The following is a 22,276-nucleotide window of genomic DNA, read 5'->3' as shown; positions in this document are numbered from 1 at the left end:
GTTAAGTAGCTCACCCCAGGGCATGCCTTTGGGAAGTGGCCATGCTGGGATTTGACGCCAGGCTTTCCTGACTCTGAACCTCTGTGTTGTCATAGGTCCTCCCGACCCTGATATTTGGACTTGAAGAATTCTGGCTTTTGAAATGGAGAGCCCTTTTGGGCTGTGGCACTCCAGGAAGGGTGGGCCACACAGCCTTCTGAGCCTGGAGGCAGAGAGAGCCAGCAGGGAGTGCCCTGTGACTGTGACCGCCTGGCTTCCCCCACACTATTTGCTCATCTGTGAAATGGGGATTTACGTTAACTCCTCTCAGTTTCATCTTTCAAGAGAAATGATACCTGTGTGGGACCTGGTGTTGGGTGCAATGCAGGGGTGCAGGCTCAGTGGCAGAGAGCTCTGAATCCAGCCGGGCAGCATCCTAACAGTGCAGCTTCTTTCATAACCTTCTAGGCCCTACTTTTCTCATCCATTGAGTGGGCATAATGACAGGACCACACAGCCCCCTAACACAGCAGGATTTCATGAGCTACACCCGTAAGCTCCTAGCTTGGCATGAAATTCACATTCAGTGGGTGCTGACCATGAAAGCTTTCCTGATAGATTTCCAGGTTTGTACATTTCTAACAATTTCAAGTTAATAATTGAGTTTAATAACCTTGCTAAAGAGCCTAAACCAAAAAAAGCACATACATCTCTGATCCCATGAAGGAATTCAGCAAATGGTGGGTGGAGGCCGTTATTTGTTTCCGAGGGTTGTTTCTCAGGCATTACCTCCTTTGTTCATTGAGACATAGTGATAGAGGTCCTGAGAATCTGGATTCCCACTTCACAGAGGGAGAAGACATGCCCGGAGATGTGTTTTTCCCATCTCACAAGCCAGTGTCCAGGTCTCCACTTTGTCCGCCTGCCACGCCATGTTCTGCATCGTCATCAGGAGCCGTTCTGTTTTCCTTACTTCCCTCTAAGAACAGCAGCCAAGGAGCCAGCTTCAGCTTTGCCCCTGTTCTGAAGCTGCCCTGGTTTGGGGAGACATGGCCCTCCATTCTGCGGCTCAAGCTGGCTGCCCTGCTTGAGCATGGAGGATGTCGTGCCCGCACCCTGGTCACTGCAGGACACCCCTTCCCTTTCTGGAGGCTTCAGCGTTTGTTTTTTTAGTACAGAGGGTCCCAGAGTGACATGTGGCATTGGCGCTGTGGCTCGCCATTCCTCACAGGGGTGAGGAGACACCAAGGCCTTCACTGAGGCTTCTTGTCTCTCCCACATGGAGCTGGGGGCCCAGTGAGTCTGCACACAGCAAAAAGGATGTGTCCTGGTCCTTAGAGAAACCCAGCCTGTCTGCAGAGGTGGCTCCTGAACTCTCAGAACACAGAGGGACCCAGCAGTGGGCCAGGGCCAGCCCACTGCCTCCTCTGAGGCTCTGGGTTTGCAGGGGTGGTTTCGAAGTCTAGGAGGGCCCAATATCCGATGCACTCAGCTAGTGGCCAGATGCCTGCTTGGCTGCCTGCAAGGGGGCCGGGTGGGTCCTGTGGAAATTGACTCCTTCCAGGGCTGTCCAGACCTATCCCAACAGCCTCCGCTCCAGAGCAGCCAGCTGGATGTGTACCCTCACCACCGGTGACCCAGGTCTGAAAACTTCCTAGACCTTCAAAGTTCACATATAGGTCCAAATGAACACATATTCTTACTAGTTTGTTCATTTACTTCACAGATGTCTGGAGCACCCACCATGTATGGAGCCAGGTGCCCTGATGGATACACAGAATAAGAAAAATATCATCTTGCCCTCCTGATGCTGGGCAGATGGATGTGAATGGAGTTGCTCTGTCTTTTATGTGTCTTTTAAGCCAGAGGAGCCTCAGGCTGAACCGTGGCTTGGTTAACTCATTAGAACTGCAAATTCCCAGCATTCCCAGACATACTGGAGTTGCAACTTTCAGGGTGGGATCAGCACATCTGTTTTAACAAGCGCTCCAGGTGATTCTGAGGCACATCAAAGTTTGAGAACTTCTGCTCTACAGTTTCCCCTCCTTCTTTCCTGTATATTTTCCTCATAATTAATTCTTGATGAAACCTGGCTGTTTCCGCAGGCCTGGGTTTTGTCAGTCAATCCCCAGGTGTTGATGAACAAGTTCTACTCTCCTCTTCACTGAGAGAGCAGAGAAGGCTCTTGTCCCTTCTGATTCTCAGAAGTGGAGTTCCTGGGAGGATGGGGCAGAAGTGGGGTGTACTCCAGGCAGGGGAACAGTATGTGCAAAGGTCTGGAGGCTGGATCAAGCGCAGATGTCCAGGGTCTGTAAAATGTTTAGGCATGGCCAGGGATGGGGGTAACAGAGGGAGATGAGGTTGCAGAGGGCGGTGGGAGGACTTTTAAAAGCCTGCGTGCTAGCAGTGTGCTAAACTTTATGCTGTAGAGGATGGGAATGGAAGGCCCTGCCATGGTCGAGTAACGTGAGCAAACCTCAGTTTTGACCAGATGGCTCTGACTGCAGGGGAGCATGACTTGGATGGGAAGACCCAGAGCGGGAGACCAAGAGAGGCTACATGGGAGCCCTGATAAGGGTCAGCAGGATCTGGTCCAAGGTGATGCTGGTGAGGTTGCAGAGGAAGGGTGATTGTGAGAGACGCTAAGAAGTAGAAATGACAGGAAGTGCAATGAGAAGGGAGGGAGGAGTCTAGGAAATCTCTGGTCTGGGAGATACGGTGATTGCACTGACCAAAGGGGACATCTGAGAAGACAGGCAGGTCTGGGGGTAATTGGAGAGCTAGTCTCACATTGTTGAAGGAAACTCAGCATGGGTATTACTAATACCCTGACTGGGGAGTGGTCAATGCTTCATTAGAGAAAGACCTCAGCGGCCTTCTATGTCTATGGCTAGGTACTGAGTCTGCTTATGGGCACACATAGAAACGTCCACCTATCCATCCTTCCAACCATCTGTTCGTTGATCGATCCATCCGTCCAACCGTTCATCCACCCAACACTTATTAACTGCCTGTGACAAGTCAGGAGCTGAGAAATCAGAGATGAAGTAAGGCATGGCCCTGCCCAGATAAGCCCAGAGTCTGTGGAAGAAATGCCAGGGGGTCAAAAGTATCTTAATGCTGTGTGTGGGGTGATCTGGTGGAGTCCTTCCAAATGCTGTGTCCTATTAGGCAGGGGCTGTGAGGTTGCTGGATGTAATGCATGAAAATTAGTAGGAAGCCCTTTTGGTCTAGAAAACATTTCCTCACCTCCCCCAGCAGCTGCTTGGACGTACGTGTGTGTGCACTGTGGTTAAGAGAGACATTGTGAACTGCGCCCACTCATGGTCTGAGGTCGTAGGAACTTGGAGATCTCACTGTCTCTGCGGAAACCCCGCTGCCCTCATTCTCTCTCACCGGGGCATCCATCTCCTAAGCCATTTAGTGGGGAGGGTAACTGGAAGATGCCGCCCAGTGTTAGGATGGGCCTGACGCAGCCCCCGGCTCATGGCCTGAGCCTAACGCTGTGGTTTCTGCCACTGTAAGTGATCGGTTCCATAATTATTATTTAGCATTTGGAGAGCTGCTATTTTACACTCAGGGTTCTTTGTAGCCAGGAGGGTCTCCCGGTTCATGCCAATAAAATTCCCATTTACTCTGGACATCAACCACGGTGTTTAAAAAAAACCCATAAATTATTTACTGAAATGGAAGTTCGGCCACGGTAATAATGCATGAATTCAGAGCCATGCAGCCTGCCATAGGGTAATAAATTTTTTTTATTTTTCTTTTTAAAAGATATTAGCCAGTAGCCTACCCATGACCTTGAGCTGATCAATTTTCAAAGATGGCACTGCAGGGAGGGCATATAAGGGGAGAAAAGGAGAGCCTTTTTCAAATAGCCTGATTTTAGGCAATTCTCAGCAAACACCTGTTATCTCACAGCCAGCAGGAAAAAAGAAATGAACATACATATAAAAATGTATATTGCATTTTTATACTCATAAGGACTAGACCTTAAAAGTCCTTTTGAAATTTAGCATTTATTTGATAGGACATAAATCTGAAGGCTAGCAAGGAGGCCTATTTGGAAAGCTGAGGAGTCACCATTGCTTGAGACTACCTGTCATTTCGCAGGAGCCTGGAGCCTTGTGAAATAAAGTCAGCCCAATGGTTCTGTCTTCATCTTTAAAAATGTTACATTAATGGAACAGAATCGATTTTATGTCTCTCAGAAAGTCCACGATTCTGCTCACGGTCATTTGCTGACTAATGTCTCCAGCAGAGAAGAGCAACAAGCAAGTTCATGAATTATGGCTGTCTTTGAGGTTCTCTTATCAAGGCTATTTTTTTATTTTAGGAACGTCTGTTTTGATTAAAGCCATTAGAGCCAGGAACAAATGAAAATGTGTCTGGATCTTAACATGCCTTGCATTTTTTAGCTGGAAGCCCAGTGAAGCCTGTACTTTAATTCTCACACCATTAAGGCAAGTGATGAGTGTTAACCTCACAAGTTCAGCCAGTTCCTCCTCAGCTACCTGGTTTGGGGTCCTAAGAAAAATCCTGTGGCAGAAGACTTGTTGGCTGAGTTATATTTTCACTTATTTATATCCTCTACTTGGCTGCATAAGTATTTTCATTTATTTGTATATCCCTCTTTCCTGCGAAAATTATTATTTAAAAAAATTTTGGAGGGGTGGGGAAGTAATTAAGTTTATTTGAGGTACTGGGGATCGAACCAATTGAGATCATCAAATCCCTCTGTTACTGCCTTTCAGGGTAACTTAGTGCTTGAAATGGAAGATGCTTTTAGTAGCTGTTTAATCTAGTTGAAACAGTGGAGTAATTATTTCTTAAAACTCTCTCTGCCCTTGACTACACTTCCGGCAAGGCATTTTTCTTTCATCTCTTTTTACCAGTGCCCTCTCCCTACTTCCGCAGATGGGTGTCAATTTTCTTTTCACCAGCTTCCTTTCTCTCTTCCAAGCCTGCAAGAAGAGAACCTCTATTCTTGTCTGACTTTCAGTTTTGCCTTTCTCTTCTGATTCTGATGTGCCCAAATCACTCTGTGTGTCCTGAACTGGAATATCACGTAGGCGGGAGTAGCCACGGGGCAGATGTTATAATATTGGCTTTACAGAGAAGTACAAACAGGGTGACACTTAATGACAGTCGGTATTTCTTACTGCAGATAACGGCTTGTGTTTAATTGGTAGCCAGGACACACAGCATATACCTTGTACATTTAGACATTCTAGGTATCAACACTCTTCTACTGTCTCTTAGCTTAGATCTGTCAGTTATCCACAGATCAACAGATAATATTCCATTGACCCCGCTGTGTTTATTCTTAATTGCTTACCTATTGAATGAAGGCTCTCAAGATTGGTTGGGACTGTTAGCACACCAGAAACTTCCCACACCCCTCAGGGGCTAAAGTAGACTTTCCCATATTCTTTTCCCCAAGAATTTTTGAGCACCTCTTTGACATCCTAAGTAGTTAAGTAAAGATGGATTAGCTTGAGAACAAAATTGTCACTGTAGGTTTTGTCTATTCCTGTGGTGGATTGATGCACATTCACTGGTGAATTATCTTTGATTTAGGACATATAGAGCTACAGGTGTGGGCAGGCATGGTATGCGTGGGTCTATAAAAATGTTACTTCTCCATACCTTCTATGCAAATCAGTTCAAAATCATCGCACAGTGTAGCTGCATTTTAATTTCTGTTGGAGAAAGTCCATGAAGTTCAATTGCCTCCAGGCTTGGCTGAGTGATCAGCAAGTCAAATGATTTATTTTGTACTGAACTGGAGGCAGGGTGGGAGGGAAGTACAGGAAGAAAAAAAAAACAAAAAACCTTGGTTCCTGTCCTCACATATCCTGGAGTCCTCTGGGGGCCCAAGGCATGTGTTCAGTGTGTGGCCCAACACATGCCATTTTGCAAGTCAGTGGGACATGCTCTCAGAAGGGCTGAGTGATGGGATAATTAGAACCAAGCAGACAGCGGGGTGGATGGTTTGTCTGCAGATAATAGCTTGTTTGCTAATTGCCAACACCAGATTTTCTGGGCAATTAGACATTTGGTTTCTTCCAAGACCTTCTGTGCGAATGTGGACACATGGCCGCAGGCCTTCCAGGTAGCAGGTGGAGAGAGGGTGGCTCCCCGTGCAGGATGGCATCTCTCTGCAGGTGCCCAAGGGGCGGTGGGCAGGGCAGACTTCTCACCAACAAGTGGAAAGGGCCATCGGGCTGGCCTCCTAGTGGAGATGCCGAACAACCCCCTGCTTTTATGGAAGTGGGTGCCATTTGCGCTGGGAGATTAGCAAAGAAGTTGAAGTTTAGCAGGCTGGTCCAGGGATCAGGCACACGTCTCCATTTTCTTTTCAAGAGCACTGAGCCATGATACTAATAGGGATTGGAAATTACTTCCCCTCTCAGATGAGCAAGTTGGTATTTTTAATAAAATTTTTTTATTATGGTAAAGTATATGTAACATAAAATTTGCTATTTTAACCATTTTTAAGTGTGCATATCAGTGGCATTGATTACAGTCACAGTGTTGTGCAACCATCACTACTATTTCCAAAACTTTTTCATCACCCAAAATAGAAATTCTGTTTTCCCCATTCCTCCCTACCCCCAGCCCCTGGCTACCTCTAATCTACTTTATGTCTCTATGAGTTTGCCTATTCTAAATATTTCAGTGCCTATTCTAAATATTATACAATATTTGTGCTTTTACATTATTTGTGCTCCAGCTTATTTCACTTAGCATAATGTTTTCTAGATTCATCAATAGTATATCATGTATAAGAATTTCATCTCTTTTTACAGCTGAGTAATATTCCATTGAATGGATATACCACATTTTGTTTATCCATTTATCTGTTGATGGATACTTGGATTGTTTACACTTTTTGATTTTTGTGAATAATGTTGCAGTGAACATATATATACCAGTATCTGTTTGTATCCCTGTTTTCAGTTCTTTTGGGTAGATACTTCAGAGTGGAATTCCTAGGGGTGGAATTAAGTCTATGGTAATTCTATCTTTGACTTTTTGAGGAACTACCAAATTGTTTTCCACAGAGGCTGTATGCATTTGCATGAGATATATACAGGGGTTCCAATATCTCCACATCCAGCATTTGTTACTTCCTTTTTTTTTTTTTTAATTATAGCCATCCTAGTGGGTGTAAAGCAGTATCTCATTGTGGTTTTGATTTCCCTAATGACTAATGAGTGTAGCATCTTTCACGTGCTTATTGACCATTAGTATATTTTCTTTGGAGAAATGTCTATATAAAAGTCCTTTGTTCACCAAATTGACTTTTGGCCTCTGTACTTACTGTTTCTGCACTTTTCTCCTACAGGTTAGAATTGAGTCTCATTGGGAGGGCAGGGAACATACGTCTGCAGAGAGTGGAGGGGGCTATGCAGATTTGAAGCTTCACATTCACTCTTTCATGATTCATTTTATTCCCTCCACCCATTTGGCACCCACTGTAAGGATGCTTCTTGAGTTCTCACCAAGCAGGAAAAAGAAATCAGTGAGCGTGTGGGATTAACCAAAGTGACTGGGCAGCAGAGGCAGATGGACTAGTGCTTCCTTGAAGCAGACAGGTCTTTCTTAGATACTTCATACCCTCTGGGTTTCCTTGACCACAGGTATTGTTTTAGCAAATTACCCATTGTTCTTCCCACCAGGTATTAGCCTGGGTGCTGAATGGAGCAGTATTTGCAGAACACCCTGGATGGTACCTGGGATTTGTTGGTGCCCAGGGTCTGGCCATCATCTCTGCAGAGGGAGCCCACAGTCCTTGCCCTGCTGCTCTGCAGGCCCTGCCAGTCCTGGGCACTGGACAAGGAGAGCAGGTGGAGCTTCCAGCACTGATGGGGACAGGACAACTTCTCCTGGGGGAGAAGGTCTCAGAACAAATGTCTGTGCCTGAGTAATTGCAGGAGCAGTAGGGGAATCGACAAGATGATATTCTTGCTATTGGCTCTTCTCTGGCTTGACCTCATGTCTGTTGTGGGGCCCCTTCTGTGGGGTCCAGGAATGCTAACCTAACTGTCTTTCTGCTGTGGTTTTTCTTACTGAATGTCAAAAACCTTCAGCATCACTGAAGAGAGATGAGCTCCCCGCGTTCTGGTGGGCCTCATGCCAGAGGAGGGAGGTGATGCAGCCACTAAGCAAGGGAATTCTTCCTGAAAGTTTCACTTATGTTCTGTATTCCTACAATGAGGATTGTGCATCTCGGGGGTAGGGTCCCCCACCCCTCTGGAAGCTGCGGGCTGTGGATGCTCTCCCAAGAAAATGCATGCACAAATTTGCACATCATCTCAGAAGGCTAAAGGTTCCTCTGGTCCATACTGGTGCTTGGGTTAAGAACTGACTCTACGGAGGCATGAGCGAGGAGTTATAATGGATCTGGGGAACTGGGCAGCATCTCTGCTAAGTGGGAGTTGGATGGCACATAGTGAGAGGCCTGGTGGTCACTGGGAGAAAAGGAACGTCTCCTTTAGTCAAGTTTTAAATACCAAATATGGAGCAGGGGTGGGGCATAGAGCAGACACCCTACCTTTATGGCTGGAGTTCAGCCTGGCCCCCCACTACCTTGCTTTCCAGTGGCAACAGCCCCCGGAGGAGCCAAGCCTCGCAGCCCCCATTGCTGCTCTCTGGCTGAGCCCGCACCGCTTCTAAGGAGTGCACTTGTCTTTCCTTTCAGAAGCGGCCCCCACGTCTGCATATTCGTCTCCAGCCCGGAGTCTGGGGGACACAGGAATAACGCCTCTGTCCCCTTCCCACATTGTGGTAAGAAGTGTGTGTGTGTTCGTGTGGGGTCTGTGTGCTGATCACCTTTGCTCTCTGAGTCTGCTTTCACGTGACCGGCCACGAAGCAGCCCTTCACTTTCAGGGGTGGAGACTGAATAGTCCGGGTGCCAAGCCCCGTCCCCACTCTGGGTCAGAAAAGGCTTCCCATGGTGTGGCTGGTGCTTTGGAGCCATTGGATGTGGATAATATGAGCAGGCAGGGTGGGAGCAGCTCTTTAAAGATTCAGGGTTCAGAGACTGCGAGGCATCCTCTCGGAAGGAAGCAGCCACAACTGGCTGGTGGGCGAGTCAGTGAAACACCATGGCTTTTCTGCTACAGTTGACATCTGTGTCCAAAAGCTGTGGCTGTAGTTGCTTCAGCACCGGCTTGCCCGGGAGAGGAGACCTGGGCAGTGAGGGGGTGCTGGAACCTGGGCATTTGCTCCCATCCTGCCCTGCACTGCAAAGGGTATTGTGGGGCAGCCATTCAAGGGATTTACAGGTAGCTAACCAGAGAGAAGTACCCTGGGGAAAGGGTGGCTTTGCATGAGCTGCTCAGATCCACAAAGAAGACCCTGCTGAGAAGAACTCTGGAGCCTTCACTAGGTAGGGGCACCGGCTCATCCTGGCTTTCCCAGAACTGTCCTGGTTTTACGTGGAAAGTCCTACATCCTGGAACTCCCTCAGGCTTGGGAAAACTGAGAGGCTTGGTCACCTATGGCCAGGTCCTGTGGTTTTCAAACTCTGTACCCTGAGAGTTCCCTGTAAGAGCTTCAGGGTCATCTTGGAGTGTGTGGGGATGGGGGCCGTGTGAGGAGAGGCCAGATGGGTGGGGCTCGCATCCCCTGCTCCAACCAGTTCACTTCATATCCAAAATTTATTAGTTTATAATTTGAAGTTCTGTGGATGTTAAAAAAGAAAAAAGTCTACACTGCTTAAAAAAAAAAAAGATTTGGAAATCTGCAATGGCCGGGCCTACTCACTTGACAGATGAGGAAAGGCTCTGGGCCCCAAGGGGACAGGACTCACCAGGGTCTGTGGCTGGTTATGGCAGGGCTGGGCAGGGTCCCTCGCGTCCTGAGCTATACTCATATGCACGACATGCCTGGGCAGATGGAGGGGTCACCTGGCAGGTGCACAGGGCACAGCTGAGCAGTGTCTGGAGGTCTGTGCAGGGACTAGGGGAGGGCAGTGGTGGGAGGATGGTGTTACTTGATGAACTACTGGGCTCCTGGCCAAGGTGGAGAATTTCCGTAATTAGCGGTGTTCATGCACAGTTGATAAAGGGAGTGGCAGGCAAGTGTGGGCAGGTGCCCTCAGCCAGTTAGCCTGGCCCCCCTGCTCAGGAGGCACCTCCATTTCTCCAAGTCACTCAGGTCGGGGCCGAGGTAGGCCTGCCCTCTCCCTAGGGCTCACCAAATGGTAGCCTTGAACCAGAATGTGGATTGTTCTTCTGTCTGCAGTGGGTACAGGGCAGGGTAGAACCTTCCTGAAAGCCGGGCTTGGCTGCCCCCACCCACCCCCGGTACCCCATTCCGTGTATCTGCAGAACGATGCCGACCCAAATGTCTCTGAGCAGCAGACGTTTCTCGTGGTGGTGGCCGTCGACTTTGGGACCACGTCCAGCGGCTATGCCTACAGCTTCACCAAAGAGCCAGAATGCATCCACGTGATGAGGTGAGTGCTGGGGGCAGGGAGGGGCATGTGCTGGCACCAGTCACTATAGCTCTGGAGACTTGGGGGAGGGCCCTCCCGGGGAGAGGGATTCATTCAATGAGAAGGTAAATGGCACTTAGTAGGTGGTCAATTCCTGCCCAACTTGGCCCACACTCACCGTGCCTCTTTGGGCAAGCCACTTCTCATCCCTGGGCTCCAGGTTCTTGGTCTGTAAAGTGCTGGTTTAGTTCTGACATGGTTTGGGGAACGGCCTGGACAGTATGTTTGAAAGCTGGCCTGGGTGATTCTAGCGTGCAACATGGGCAAGAGAGACTGACTTACAGGGTGTCTGTGATGGAGGAGATCCAGGCTCTGGCTCTGCCACCTACTCTGTGGCGATTGTTGAACCTTCTAAAGCTCAGTTTCCTCATCTGTGAAATGGGGATAACAGGCAGTACCTGCCTCACAGAGTGTGTGTGTGAATGAAATGAGATTTCCTATCAAGTGTTTGGGACGTAGTAAAATGTAAGCCTGGGAGGTGCTAGCTCTCCAGGTGAAGCCATGAGATGACAGTAACCAGAGTGGAAAGCACTGTGCCTGAGGGAAAGCAGGGTGGGGTGAATTTCAGCCAACTGAACCTAAAAGGTCACCCTGAAGTTGCCCTGGGTCTCCCCACTCCCCACCCCCACCCCCCCACGCACACAGCAGCCCTGGCGTGCACCCCATCCACATGTGATCGCTGTCTTTGAGGAGCCTGGTCCATCCTGGAAACAACGCTGGGTCCCCCAGTGTGGCCCACGCCTTCCTGCAAAGTCTGCAGTCCCTCAAAGCTTCAGGAACCAGGGATTTAGCACCCTGCTTTTCCAAATCTAAGGATGGCTCTGAAGTTACATTTTGATGGGCTTTGCAATTTCTTCAGCTGGTAATTGCAGAATTTAGTTATCACTCCCGGAATAAGATCTTATGCATTTTTGTAGAGGGCTGCTTAAAACATAAGTCATAAGTGTGATCTCCACCCCACTCTTGGTTTAGGCTCCACTTTTCCTCTGGAAAACTGGATATCCTCAGAGACTTCAGAGACCCGTGGGTGTCGTCTCATCAGGAAATAGTGAGGAGCCGGCTCTGGTAGAGAACCTTGGTGGCAGCATAGCCCTCAGTGTTCACTTGCAACCAGGATTCTGCCTCGGGTTAGCTGGACGGATGCTGTGAGGGGTCCGCTCTGCCATCCCCCAGGTGGAAACCCCGCATAGAAAACAGCTCTTTATTAAAAGCTAGAATCAATGTTTATCAGCTTCTACAGAGTTGTTTTAAAATTTTTTATTTTGAAGGGATAGTCATACAATGAAATTGAAGGAAAAGAAAAAATAGAAAAGAGCAGAAAAAACTTTGACTTGCTTGGGAAGAACCCTCGCAAAACCTCCAGAGCTCAGGGTCTCCGGGGACGTGATCTTAGTTATTGCAGAGATTTAGAAGGGAGGTTCTACCTGAGCTTTATTTTAATCAGAGCATATTAACATAACCATGATCCAGACTGACAAAGTTACGAATGATAAAGTTTAGTTTTTTGTATTTGAATAGAAGGAAGGAATAAAAATTTGAAGGGGAAAAAACTCAGGAGGTTCATTACTTACTGAAAATGTCAGGGTTAATAATAATGGAAAGTCCACTTCTGAAAGGTTGTGTGTGGAGCACATCCCTGGCCCAGGTGCCAGTGTCTGCCTGGGACAGTGATCATCCCTGGGTCTCAAGGGGGTCACCATGTGGACTTTGGCTCCTCGGGTAGCAGCCTGCATCCTGATGGGGCTTGACTGGGAAACTGGCCAGGGATGATCGCAACCCCATCTGCGTGGCAAGTCTAGGTGGAGGTTGGCTCTCCTTCTGAACTGTAATGGTCCCACGAAAGCTTAATGATGCAGTGTCGGGAAAGGGTGTGAGCTCAGCCAGGAGCACGGCCACCTCTGCAGAGGGCAGGCCAGGGACAGAGATGTGCATCCCCTTATGTACTGTGTCTCTGCCAGAGGCTGCTCTTAGGGGTCACATGGCTGATGGCAGAGGGGACCCAGGTCCAGCTGCAGAGCCAGACAAGAGGGCATCCTGGCCTCTGAGCCACTGGGGCTTCTCTGCTGGCCCCAAAGCGGGGAGAAGCATTGAGTCACCGGCCCTCTCTGCTCGCCTTCCTTTTCTCCTTTCTGTCTGAGAGGAGGAAGGAAGCTTTGCTGGGGCTCACCTTGCTCCGTCACCTCTCCCATCAGTTCAGGATGTAATCCCATTGCATCTGCCTGCCTGCCTGTCTGTACTCACCTCTCCTGTCTTCTGGCTCCTCTTCAGGATATGGTCCCTTCCCTCCTCATGTCCCATCAGTGCTCTCATCCACCTTGTCACTGTGACTGATGAATGGAGTATGGAGGCACCCAGGTCTGCTTCCTGCCTGGATCTTTTCTGGAACCCCAGGCTTGCGTCTTCAGGCCCCTCCTAGGAGTTCAACGCCAGCACATTCAAGAAGAGCGCTCCACGTTCCCTCCTGCCTCCTTCTTGACCAGGGCTGCTGGTTTCTGTGAAGGGCTCTCTCTCTCCTCTAGGCTGCCAAGCTTGAAACCTTGGGGGTGCCCTGGCGCCTGCTCACTACCGAGGCCAGTTGGCCGGATTCTCCTTTGGATGGCTCCTCCCTCTGTCACCCCCTCTGTCTTCCCCTGACTCTACCCTTCTATGAGCTCCCTCACCTCGAGGCCGGAGCCTCTTCCTCAGCCTCCTGGCAGCCTTCCTTTGCCTCCCTCCCTTTGGTCCAGTTTGCTCTGGTCAACAGCAGTTCTGATTCTGTCCTGCCCCTACTCTGTAGCCTTCAGTGGCTCCCCATTACTCACGGATTAAATCTCTAGTTCCTCAGGGTTCCCTTCAGCCTGGTTCCAGCCACCTTCCCAATCTCCTTCTTGCCCTTCTGATGTGCACAATCACTCTTCTCATGATGGTACATGCTCTTTCTCTAACCTACATGGTCACTTAGCATTCCCCATCCATGCCCCATGCTGGCCCACCTCTGAGCAGCCTGCAGTGTCCTTCCCTCCTTCAAGATCCAGCTGCCTTTCACTCCTGTAAGTCTCTCCTGAGCCCCGCATCCTTCCCCCAGCCCCACCTCTGGCACCTCTGGGACATTTCCCCGGGCCCCTCCTTTCCACCTGATAAGGCAGGTATTTATGTGTTTGTTTATACCCTACTTGTTTCAGAGAGGATGCAGGCCAGCTAGACATCTGCTATTGAGTGCTCACAAATTAAAAAACCAAAACCCAAACCAACCAAACCAACAAACGGAAAACCTTATCTACTCTGTTGTGAGTTACTTGAAGGCAGAGACATAAATGTGTCACCTCTGTGTCGCCAGCACCTCGCACACAGTAGATGCTCAGTAAACTCTGGGTGAAAGAATGAAGCAGGCTTTGTTACTGAGCAAGAACCTGGCACTTGTTCCTTCCATTTTTCTTATTAACTGAAGTTGTGTCTCTAGTCACCACTCGACCAGCTGGAGCAGAGTGTGCCTATAGCGGCCACCGTGAGCACCCGCGTCTAAAACAGTCATGCACATAGTAGGTGCTCAAATCAGTGCTGCCTGCTCTGGGGTTATGCCAGAAGGGCCCATAACCTCTGCCTTTCCTTGGTGGCAGGCGATGGGAAGGAGGCGATCCTGGAGTGTCCAACCAGAAGACCCCGACCACCATCTTGCTGACTCCCGAGAGGAAGTTCCACAGTTTCGGGTATGCTGCCAGGGACTTTTACCACGACCTGGATCCCAACGAGGCCAAGCAGTGGCTGTACCTGGAGAAGTTCAAGATGAAGCTGCATACCACTGGGGTAAGCCAGCCTCGCCCTGGCTCCACGTCCCCAGGTTTGAGAGCCGAGGTTCCTCCAGCTCTGGTGGGGGTGGGGCTGGGGCCCCTCAGGTTCTTCCCAAGCAGAAATTGACGTCCATTCACCTTGATTTTAGAAACAATCTGCAGCACACAACACACGGCACCTTCTGATGTACACATGAGCAAGAGGATGTTCAGAACATTTAGCAACTTGTTTGCCTTGGAAACTACCAATCAGAGTGCACACTGGCTGGATGGAGCACAGACAAAGGGGCTGGGGGCTCCCCGCTGCACCAGGACATCCCCCTTCGGTTTCTGGATTGTTGGGAGACCAAGGAATCCTGAAGGAAGGACTTGGGGGGCTAGGGCCCATCTGGGGACCCAGGGGCAGTGGCTATGAACTAACCATCAGGAAGTAATAACTGGCTCATCAGCCCTCGGTCCAGGGAAGGAAGTAGCTCAGGAAGTCAAGTGCCCAGTAATTGGAGGCCCAACTCCCCAAGCAGTTCTGCTCCCAACCTGCCAGTGTTCGGTCAGATGGCCAAGTCAGTTAGGCCCTTCCTCCAAGCGTCATGGAAATGTTGGACCATAGGTTAGAATTTTTTCCATTTAAGCATTTTATCCCTTAAATTTTCTGTAACTTTCAGTACTTAGAGATGCAGGATGGTGACAGTGCTCAAGACCACAGACCCTGAGGCCGGACGGCCTGTGTTTAAATCCCATCTCTGCCACCTCCGGGATACTTAATCCAGGTCACTTAGCCTCTGCATGCCTTGCTTTACCTTATCTGTGAAATGGAGGCACTGAGAGTGCTTTCCTCATGAGGAGGTTGGAAGGATTAAAGGAATCAAAATACACAAAGCTCTTAGAACCAAGCCCGTACTTAGTAAATTAAAGTCAATTGCTGGCTCCCATTCCTGTTGCTTTCATATGTCTGCTGTTAAGTGTTTGCAGATGACAAAATAAATGTCGCTGGGAAACTCCACAGCCAGCATCCTGCTTTTCAAGACTTTGTGCTTACCTGTGTGGTTGTCTCTCTGAAGCAGACCAACTTCTGCTCGAAATGCACCCTTCCGGTTTCACCTGATGGGATTCAATGCCGAATGGTCTCTTGCAGGTGGAAACAGAGGAATTTTTTCGATTTGAATTTTTTCAATTCCAAGCCCATGGCTTCCTGGTGCCTGGCAGGGGTGTCTTTGCTTAGCCCCAGGTGTGGGAGGAGTGAGCTGGTGTGGATGGGTCAGGATGCCAGGCGGTTTGATGGCCCCTTCACACTCCAAAGGCAAAGACTAATTACCCAGCCTGGATCAATCCAGAGGCCCCACTGAGTTTTTTTCACTGGTGTTAATGAGCCTGCTGGTTCCAGGAGACTTGGGGGCTTCCTCCTGATGTTTGCTTGCACTCTCTGCCCATCCCTACCCTCTGGGGACTATTCTCATCATATTTTAATGATCTCAGTCCATCCAGCATCTCACGGAGCATCTTCTGCCCAAGGAACCACACTCGGTAGCTGCTGTGGCTTCTGGCAGAGGAAGGAAGGCAGTGATGCTGGGCTCCCAGCGGATTAGACAGCACAAGGCTTAAAATAGGAGCTCTTCTATTTTTGTGACTTGGTTGGCAGCTCACTGGGTAATGAAAGCCTCGTGTCTGTTTAGCATCATGCACATGAGCGAGTTGGCATGATTATTTAGACCTCCATTAGTGGGGCTCCCAGGGGTGACCATGTGTGTCCGTCGTGTGTGGAAACAGTATGTAAATTGCATCAGGAGTGGCGCCTGCTGCCTTTTCCTTCTTCCTGGGGCTCTGTCGCTGCCCTAAAACCCCTGCTCCCAGAGGAGAGAGAGGAAAAGAGGGAGGGAAAGAAGGAAGGAGCAGTGGAGGTAGGGAAGAGGGGAACAGACAGGATCTCCCATGTGGTAAGGGGACAAAGCTGCCAGTTCTCTTCCGGGGGACACACCATCCTGATCTGCCCCTTGAACACCAGGAAACACAAACATGGCTCACTGGGTTCCCTAAGGCTCCAAGTGGCAGTGCTTAAAGCCAGAAGGCATGCGTCTCCTTCTCTTCTTAGTATTTCACTCCTGTCCCCCTCCAGGACCTCACCATGGATACAGACCTGACAGCAGCAAATGGCAAGAAAGTCAAAGCCCTCGAAATCTTTGCTTACGCCCTGCAGTACTTTAAGGAGCAGGCACTGAAGGTAGGTGCGTGCCCGTGCCTGTGCTGGGGGCCACCTGCCAGCCACGGGAGCAGGGACAGCCTCGAGGGAGAGAGTGTGGGCTTTGTATTCGGAAGGCAGGCTGCACCCTCCTGCACTGCTGGTGGGAAGGGGGAACGTGCAGCCGCCGTGGAGGACAGCCTGGCGGTTCCTCCAAAGGTTAAACACAGAGGTCTAAAAAACGTCACCACGCGCGTCCCAGTTCCATTGCCAGGGATGTACCAAGAGAAATGAAAACATATATTCACACAAGCACTTGTGCATGAATGTTTATAGCAGCACTATTCATAATTACCAAAAAGCAGAAACAACCCAAATGTCCATCAGTGCACGAATGGGTAACTAAATGGAATCCACCCAGACAATGGAGTATTATTCAGCTGCAAAAAGGAATGAAGTCCTGATTCATGCTACGGCCTGGATGAACCTTGAAAACGTCATGCTAAATGAAAGAAGCCAGGCACAAAATGCCACATACTATATGGTTCCATTTGTATGAAATATTCAGAATAGGCAAATCCATAGCGCTAGAAAGTAAATTAGTGGTTGCCAGAGGCTGGGGGAGTGATAGTGAGGAGTGACTGCCAAGGGGTATGGGTTTCTTTTGGGGGGTGATGAAATTAGATCGTGGTGATGGTTGCACAACCTTGTGAATATACAAAAACCTGCTGAACTGTATGCACACTTTAAAAGGGTGAATTTTACGGGAAGGGGATTATGTCTCAGTAAAAAAACAGAAAGGCAGGAGACACGTAGCAGTGTGATCCTGGGTGAGGTGCTCCGTCTCTTCAACACCCTCGTTCCCAATGTGAAAATGGGCGGGTAATGGCACCTCGTGGGTCGTTTACTATTAAATGAAACATTAGACGTGACATGCCTCCCTCGGGGCTCAGCGCCGAATAAACACTTGGTAAGTGATTGCTGTGGTCCACCCCTCCTCCGTGCCCCCCACCCCAGACCCCATGGAAAAAGCTGACTTGGTGAGTGAGCCCCCGGGTCATCCTTGCAAAGGTTTGTGCACTGATGGCTCAGAATGCAGATCACGGCTAATTTCCAAGTGAAAAACAGCAGTCCACTCACGGTCCCCGCCCAGGGGCGTGGTGAGGAGTGGGTGTGAATCGGGTGATTAAGGAGCCTGATGCCCTCCATCTGAAAAGAATTGGGAACTTCAGAAGCATTTGGTATTACATGATCACTAGAAGACATTTAGTGAATTCTAGAAATAGAATTGAGTAGAACTGTAGACCTAGGGCCCGAGGGAGACAAAGAAGTGAGAACGTAACACTGCTTTCACACACTCAAGTACCTTTCGGTGTGAGTACATTTTTTATGTGCCAGATCCTTTACAAGCTCCGGCGGTGTAGAAACCCACATGGCACAAGGAGCATGCAGACAGTGGGTCGGTGAGGGGGTGCCGGTGGGTGTTGGGTGACGTTGGGTGAAGGCAGATTGTGCCCAAGGGCAGCAGCAGGGAATTCTCCCTGGAGGAGTGGGATTGGGGGCCCCTGAGAGGCAGCAGCTGGAAGGGCGGATGTTTTTTGCTGGTGGAATGGCCCAGAAACAGCTCAGGGGAAAGAAAACAGAACAAACAGCTGGAGGAAGCAGGCAGTTTGGAGCAGGCGAAGGGGCAAGGCTGCAGACAGAGCAGGCCCAGGGAGCTGGGGATGAGACTGTGCAGAGCTGCGAGTGCCAGGCAAGAGCACTTCTTCCCGGGTAACGGGGTGCCGTCAAAGGATATCTTGTGGGGGAATGCCTGGCTTCGGGGATGGTGTTGGGGGAGTGGGACCACAGGGGGCCTGAGGGCCTGCAGGGGGAGGAAAGTCATATGTCAGCAGCTCACTCAGATCCTGGAACAGGTCTGTCTGAGGGCTGAGGGTGAGGCTGCGGCTCGCACTGAACTGCGGGGTCATTTGGGGAACATGAAAACCCAGAGGATAAAGGGGATGGGCTGGAGGGAAGGAGTGGTTCACGGGGAAAAAAAATCCTTCCATGAAAGGGGGAGGGGAGAGGACGCTAAGGAAGGAAGTGGGAGGGAGGCAGGGGCTGGGTCGCTTTCAGGAAGAAGCTGGTGACCAGCCAAGGGCAGGAGCAGCCAGGCTGGGGAACTGCTGTGGGTCCAGGAGGCAGCAAAGCCGAGAGGGGGCGCAGGCAGGGGGACCTGAGGGAGTGATCCCAGAGGGACGGGCTCGGTGCCTGGAGGCCCAGGCGGCTAGTCTGAAAAAGACGGAGGCACAGAGGGAGGCAGGGGCCCCCGGACTAAGAGGAGGAGGAGGAGGCTTGGGGGCTCAGGGAAAATGCAGGACTTGAGATCAAGTCCATGACCTTGGAGTGTGTTTCGAGTTGGCCAAGAGGAAAGGCGTGAACAGTCCGCCTCTAAGGGGAGGCAGGAGGTGGAGGGGGCAGAGGTCAGGCAGGGGCGTGGGTGGGTGACTTTGGGCCTGTCAGCTCAGCCATAGGCTTCAGGAACCTTCTCCCAGCAGGGAATACGTTGTGAAGAGATTCCATGAGGCAAAGCTGTGTGAGGAGATGTGTAGGAACTGGGCCCTTCACAACAGGGCTGACTGGTGTTCGAGGGCCAGGTGGGTTCAGAGGAGGGGATAGTTGTGCGCTGGATCAGAATGAGCTCGAGGACCAATGCCTGCTGAAGTAGAACATCTCAGCCATCATGTGCCTGGGGCGGTGTCGTTGCTCACGGGGGAAAGTCAGTGAAAGTGCCTGGCGGGAGACGTTCGGTCCACGCCAGGTTCCTTCCCTTCCAAGCTGCTCTCCACCCCCTGGCGAACAAACAGCTTATCCAGACAACTTCCCACACAGCCAGGGAAGCCTGTCACTCATCTTTGAGCCGCTTCCTGTTTCAAGAGTTTAAAATAACCTGATGGTAACCGACGCCCTGCTTAGAATCCCTCCCAACCTATTTTATTACACGCTCACTTGCTTTTCAAACCCAATGCAGACCTGCCAGGAAATAAAACATGATTTAAAAAAAAATAATAAACACAAGCAAAAAATGGCTGTTTCACGTTGGCCTAAAGCAGAGATGTTTTAAAAACATGTTTATTTTTTAAAAAGTTCAGTGGATGTGCTGAACATTACTGAACCGTACGCTTAAAAATGGCTCAGATGGTGAACTTTGTTATGCGTATTTTATCACAATTGAAAATGAAACTTTTTTAAAAGGCCAAAAAGAAAAAGGGTTTACTGATCAAAGAGGAAGTTAGTTCAGTGAGACAGTGGGTCAGTCCCAGGATAGCTAAGTGAAACAGTAGAGAAATGAGATACCCATCAGGAAAAAAAAAATCCTCAATCTTCTGAAGCATGTCCCCAGAGCTGACTTTGATACAGAAACACATCAGTGTGCTTTTAGGTTTGATCTTCTGTTTGTCTGGTGAATGTGGCCCCGGGAGGGGAGGGGAAGGAAGGAAGGTCTTCTCTGGGCTGGAGGCTCCCCTTGTGTTCTCACTGAATCTTGCCAGTAACGCTGTGGGTTCGTGCTATTCTTCCCATTCTACCGGTGGGAACACTGAGTCTGAGAGCTATTCTAGAGACATATTTTGTCTCTGTGGGCCTGGTCGATGCTTCCACCCACCTTGTTATCCACATGGGTCCCAGTGGTGTGGTTTTACCTGAACTGAAAGTTAAGGGCAGCATGGTTCTTGCTTAGGTCGTGTTGTTCATATCCTCCCCATCGTGCCAGGAGAAGTCCCCGGATGTGCTGGGCTTGGGGCAAGGTGGATGACAGGGATGACAGACAGGGACAACCCTGATCACAAATGCCACCGGTTGCTGAGCACTGCTGCAGGCCAGGCACTGTTCAGATATGAGATCACGTCTTACAGTTTAGTGGAGACTTTGGCCTTTAGAGTCCAAGACAGACCTGGGTCTGGGTCCAAAGTCTGGCTCTGCCAGTTCCTAGCTGGGCAGTCATCACGAAGCCTTATCTTGCCATCTGTAGAAAAGGGGCAGTTCTAATCTCTTCCTAACGGGATTCTCAGGTGGGTGAATGGAGATGAGGTGTGGAAAGGGCTTCACAGGGTGGACCCAGAGTGAGCTCTCAGTAAATGCAGCTCTCAGAAAATTATCAGTCCTCCCGACAGCCGATGAGCAAGGTATTATTATCTCGTTGCACAGACTAAAAAACTGAGGCCTGAGACGTTGCTGCTTGCCCTAAGTCACGTGACTAAGCAGTGGCTAAAGGCCTCAGATCTGCCCGCCTCCCACCTGCAGTCATGTTCAGTGAGTGAAAGCAGCTGGGAGCTCCCTGTTTGCTGAATATTCAGAACAGACTTGCTCCCCGATGCTGGCAAGTTCAGGAGGCTGTGGAATAGATGCCCCAAGAGTCCATGGCCAGGAAGCCTGGAGTTTCAGGGGAAGCCCCAGGAGGACCAGCTCTGTCCACTTGAGCTGCTGCATTTTCTGTGGCTTTAGGAGCTGAGTGACCAGGCGGGTTCGGAGTTCGAGAACTCCGACGTCAGATGGGTCATCACCGTGCCTGCCATCTGGAAACAGCCTGCCAAACAGTTCATGAGACAAGCTGCCTACCAGGTGAGTGCAGGGCTGGGGGCGGGCGGGGGGCCAAGATGCGCATGGCGGTGACTGTCACCCCACTCCGGTGTCCCCCAGCGTTCACAGGCCTCCTTGGGAGGCAGCGAGGGGGCTCCCTCAGGCAGGGCGACAGGGAGTCTCCCCATTCCTCAGCTTCCTCCTGGGGGAGGACAAGGGTCAGCCCGACAAGGGGAGGGGCTGGGCTCCACTGTCCATCTGGCTTTATTCATCTCCAGGTCTGGTTGCCGTTACTGTAGAGTCCTTGGAGCTAAGATTTCAAACTGGGGCTCAGAGACATTTCTTTATGGGGGAATGGAAATGACACCCTCAAGGAAAATGCTTGGCAAACAACATTTGAATAAGAAAGAAACAGACAAGGCCAAGGGCCAAGAAGCCATGAAGCGGCAGATCAGGCTGGTGTGGAGGCTGAAAGCTGCCCTTATGCAGCTGGGAAATAAAGGATGATGTCCTCCGCACGATCCACCTTATGAGCAGCACAGGAGCACGACATGTATGGTGGCCCCAGAGAGGGGAGAGGCTGCCTGTGTGGTGGCAGGCACCCACAGCCAGATGAGGACAGTGACACAGCTGAGGAGCGTGCCGGTCAATATGGCGCCGTGGATACATCATTGGCGCCACCAACTCTCGTGGCCTCCAACCCTCGCACTGTTTGCAGACAGCTTGTGCCACAGTGGGGCTTCCATGAGGGTCTGACTTTATGACGAGAAGGGCTGGACGTACTGACCTGCTGTTCTGATCCCCAGGATGGAGCTGGCTCCTGTGGCGCTTAGTTCACTGCGTTAATAAATGTAAGCCCACCCTGGGGCCTGGGTCAGCTCTGTCCTGAGAATCAGGTTTCAGAGCCTCCAACCTGAGCTGGGCTGGGGAAAGTCACTATGGTCACAGATGCCCCCTTGTCCCCCACCACACCGCTCAGGAGGCAGCCACCTTTCCCAGGGGACATATCTCTGATGTCGAGCCATGGCCACACGTATGAACCTTTCCTTGAAAACGCCCACTGAATCAACCCTGAGCACCGCACATGGTCAAATGGCCACGGGCACCTTGTCTTTATGGGTTGTGCTTGATGCTTGCAGCTTTACTCCGGATGGCAGGTAGAATTCAGGGGAGGGCAGTGTCGCCTTCCCGACTCTCACCGGTCCCTTTCTTCCCTCCCCTGGCCCAGACTGTCTCCTCTACTCCCCTTCCTCTGGTCAGCGTGAGAATCTGGCTCAGTCTATGTT

At 50.4% G+C, this 22,276-nt stretch overlaps 1 protein-coding gene across 1 annotated transcript in view; it reads left to right on the top strand.

The window, feature by feature from the left end:
• The window catches only part of HSPA12A (heat shock protein family A (Hsp70) member 12A), a 67,759-nt gene that overhangs the window by 25,114 nt on the left and 20,369 nt on the right, over nt 1-22,276 (top strand). Inside the window, exons 2-6 of the mRNA XM_031682544.2 lie at nt 8,690-8,775; nt 10,324-10,451; nt 14,087-14,273; nt 16,368-16,472; nt 20,916-21,032. Of these exons, the coding sequence (XP_031538404.2) occupies nt 8,690-8,775; nt 10,324-10,451; nt 14,087-14,273; nt 16,368-16,472; nt 20,916-21,032 (623 nt within the window). The remainder of the gene's footprint in view (nt 1-8,689; nt 8,776-10,323; nt 10,452-14,086; nt 14,274-16,367; nt 16,473-20,915; nt 21,033-22,276) is intronic.

This window comes from Vicugna pacos, chromosome 11 (genome assembly GCF_048564905.1).
Source record: "Vicugna pacos chromosome 11, VicPac4, whole genome shotgun sequence".
NCBI lineage: Eukaryota > Metazoa > Chordata > Mammalia > Artiodactyla > Camelidae > Vicugna > Vicugna pacos.
This window is presented reverse-complemented; position numbering and strand designations above follow the sequence as displayed.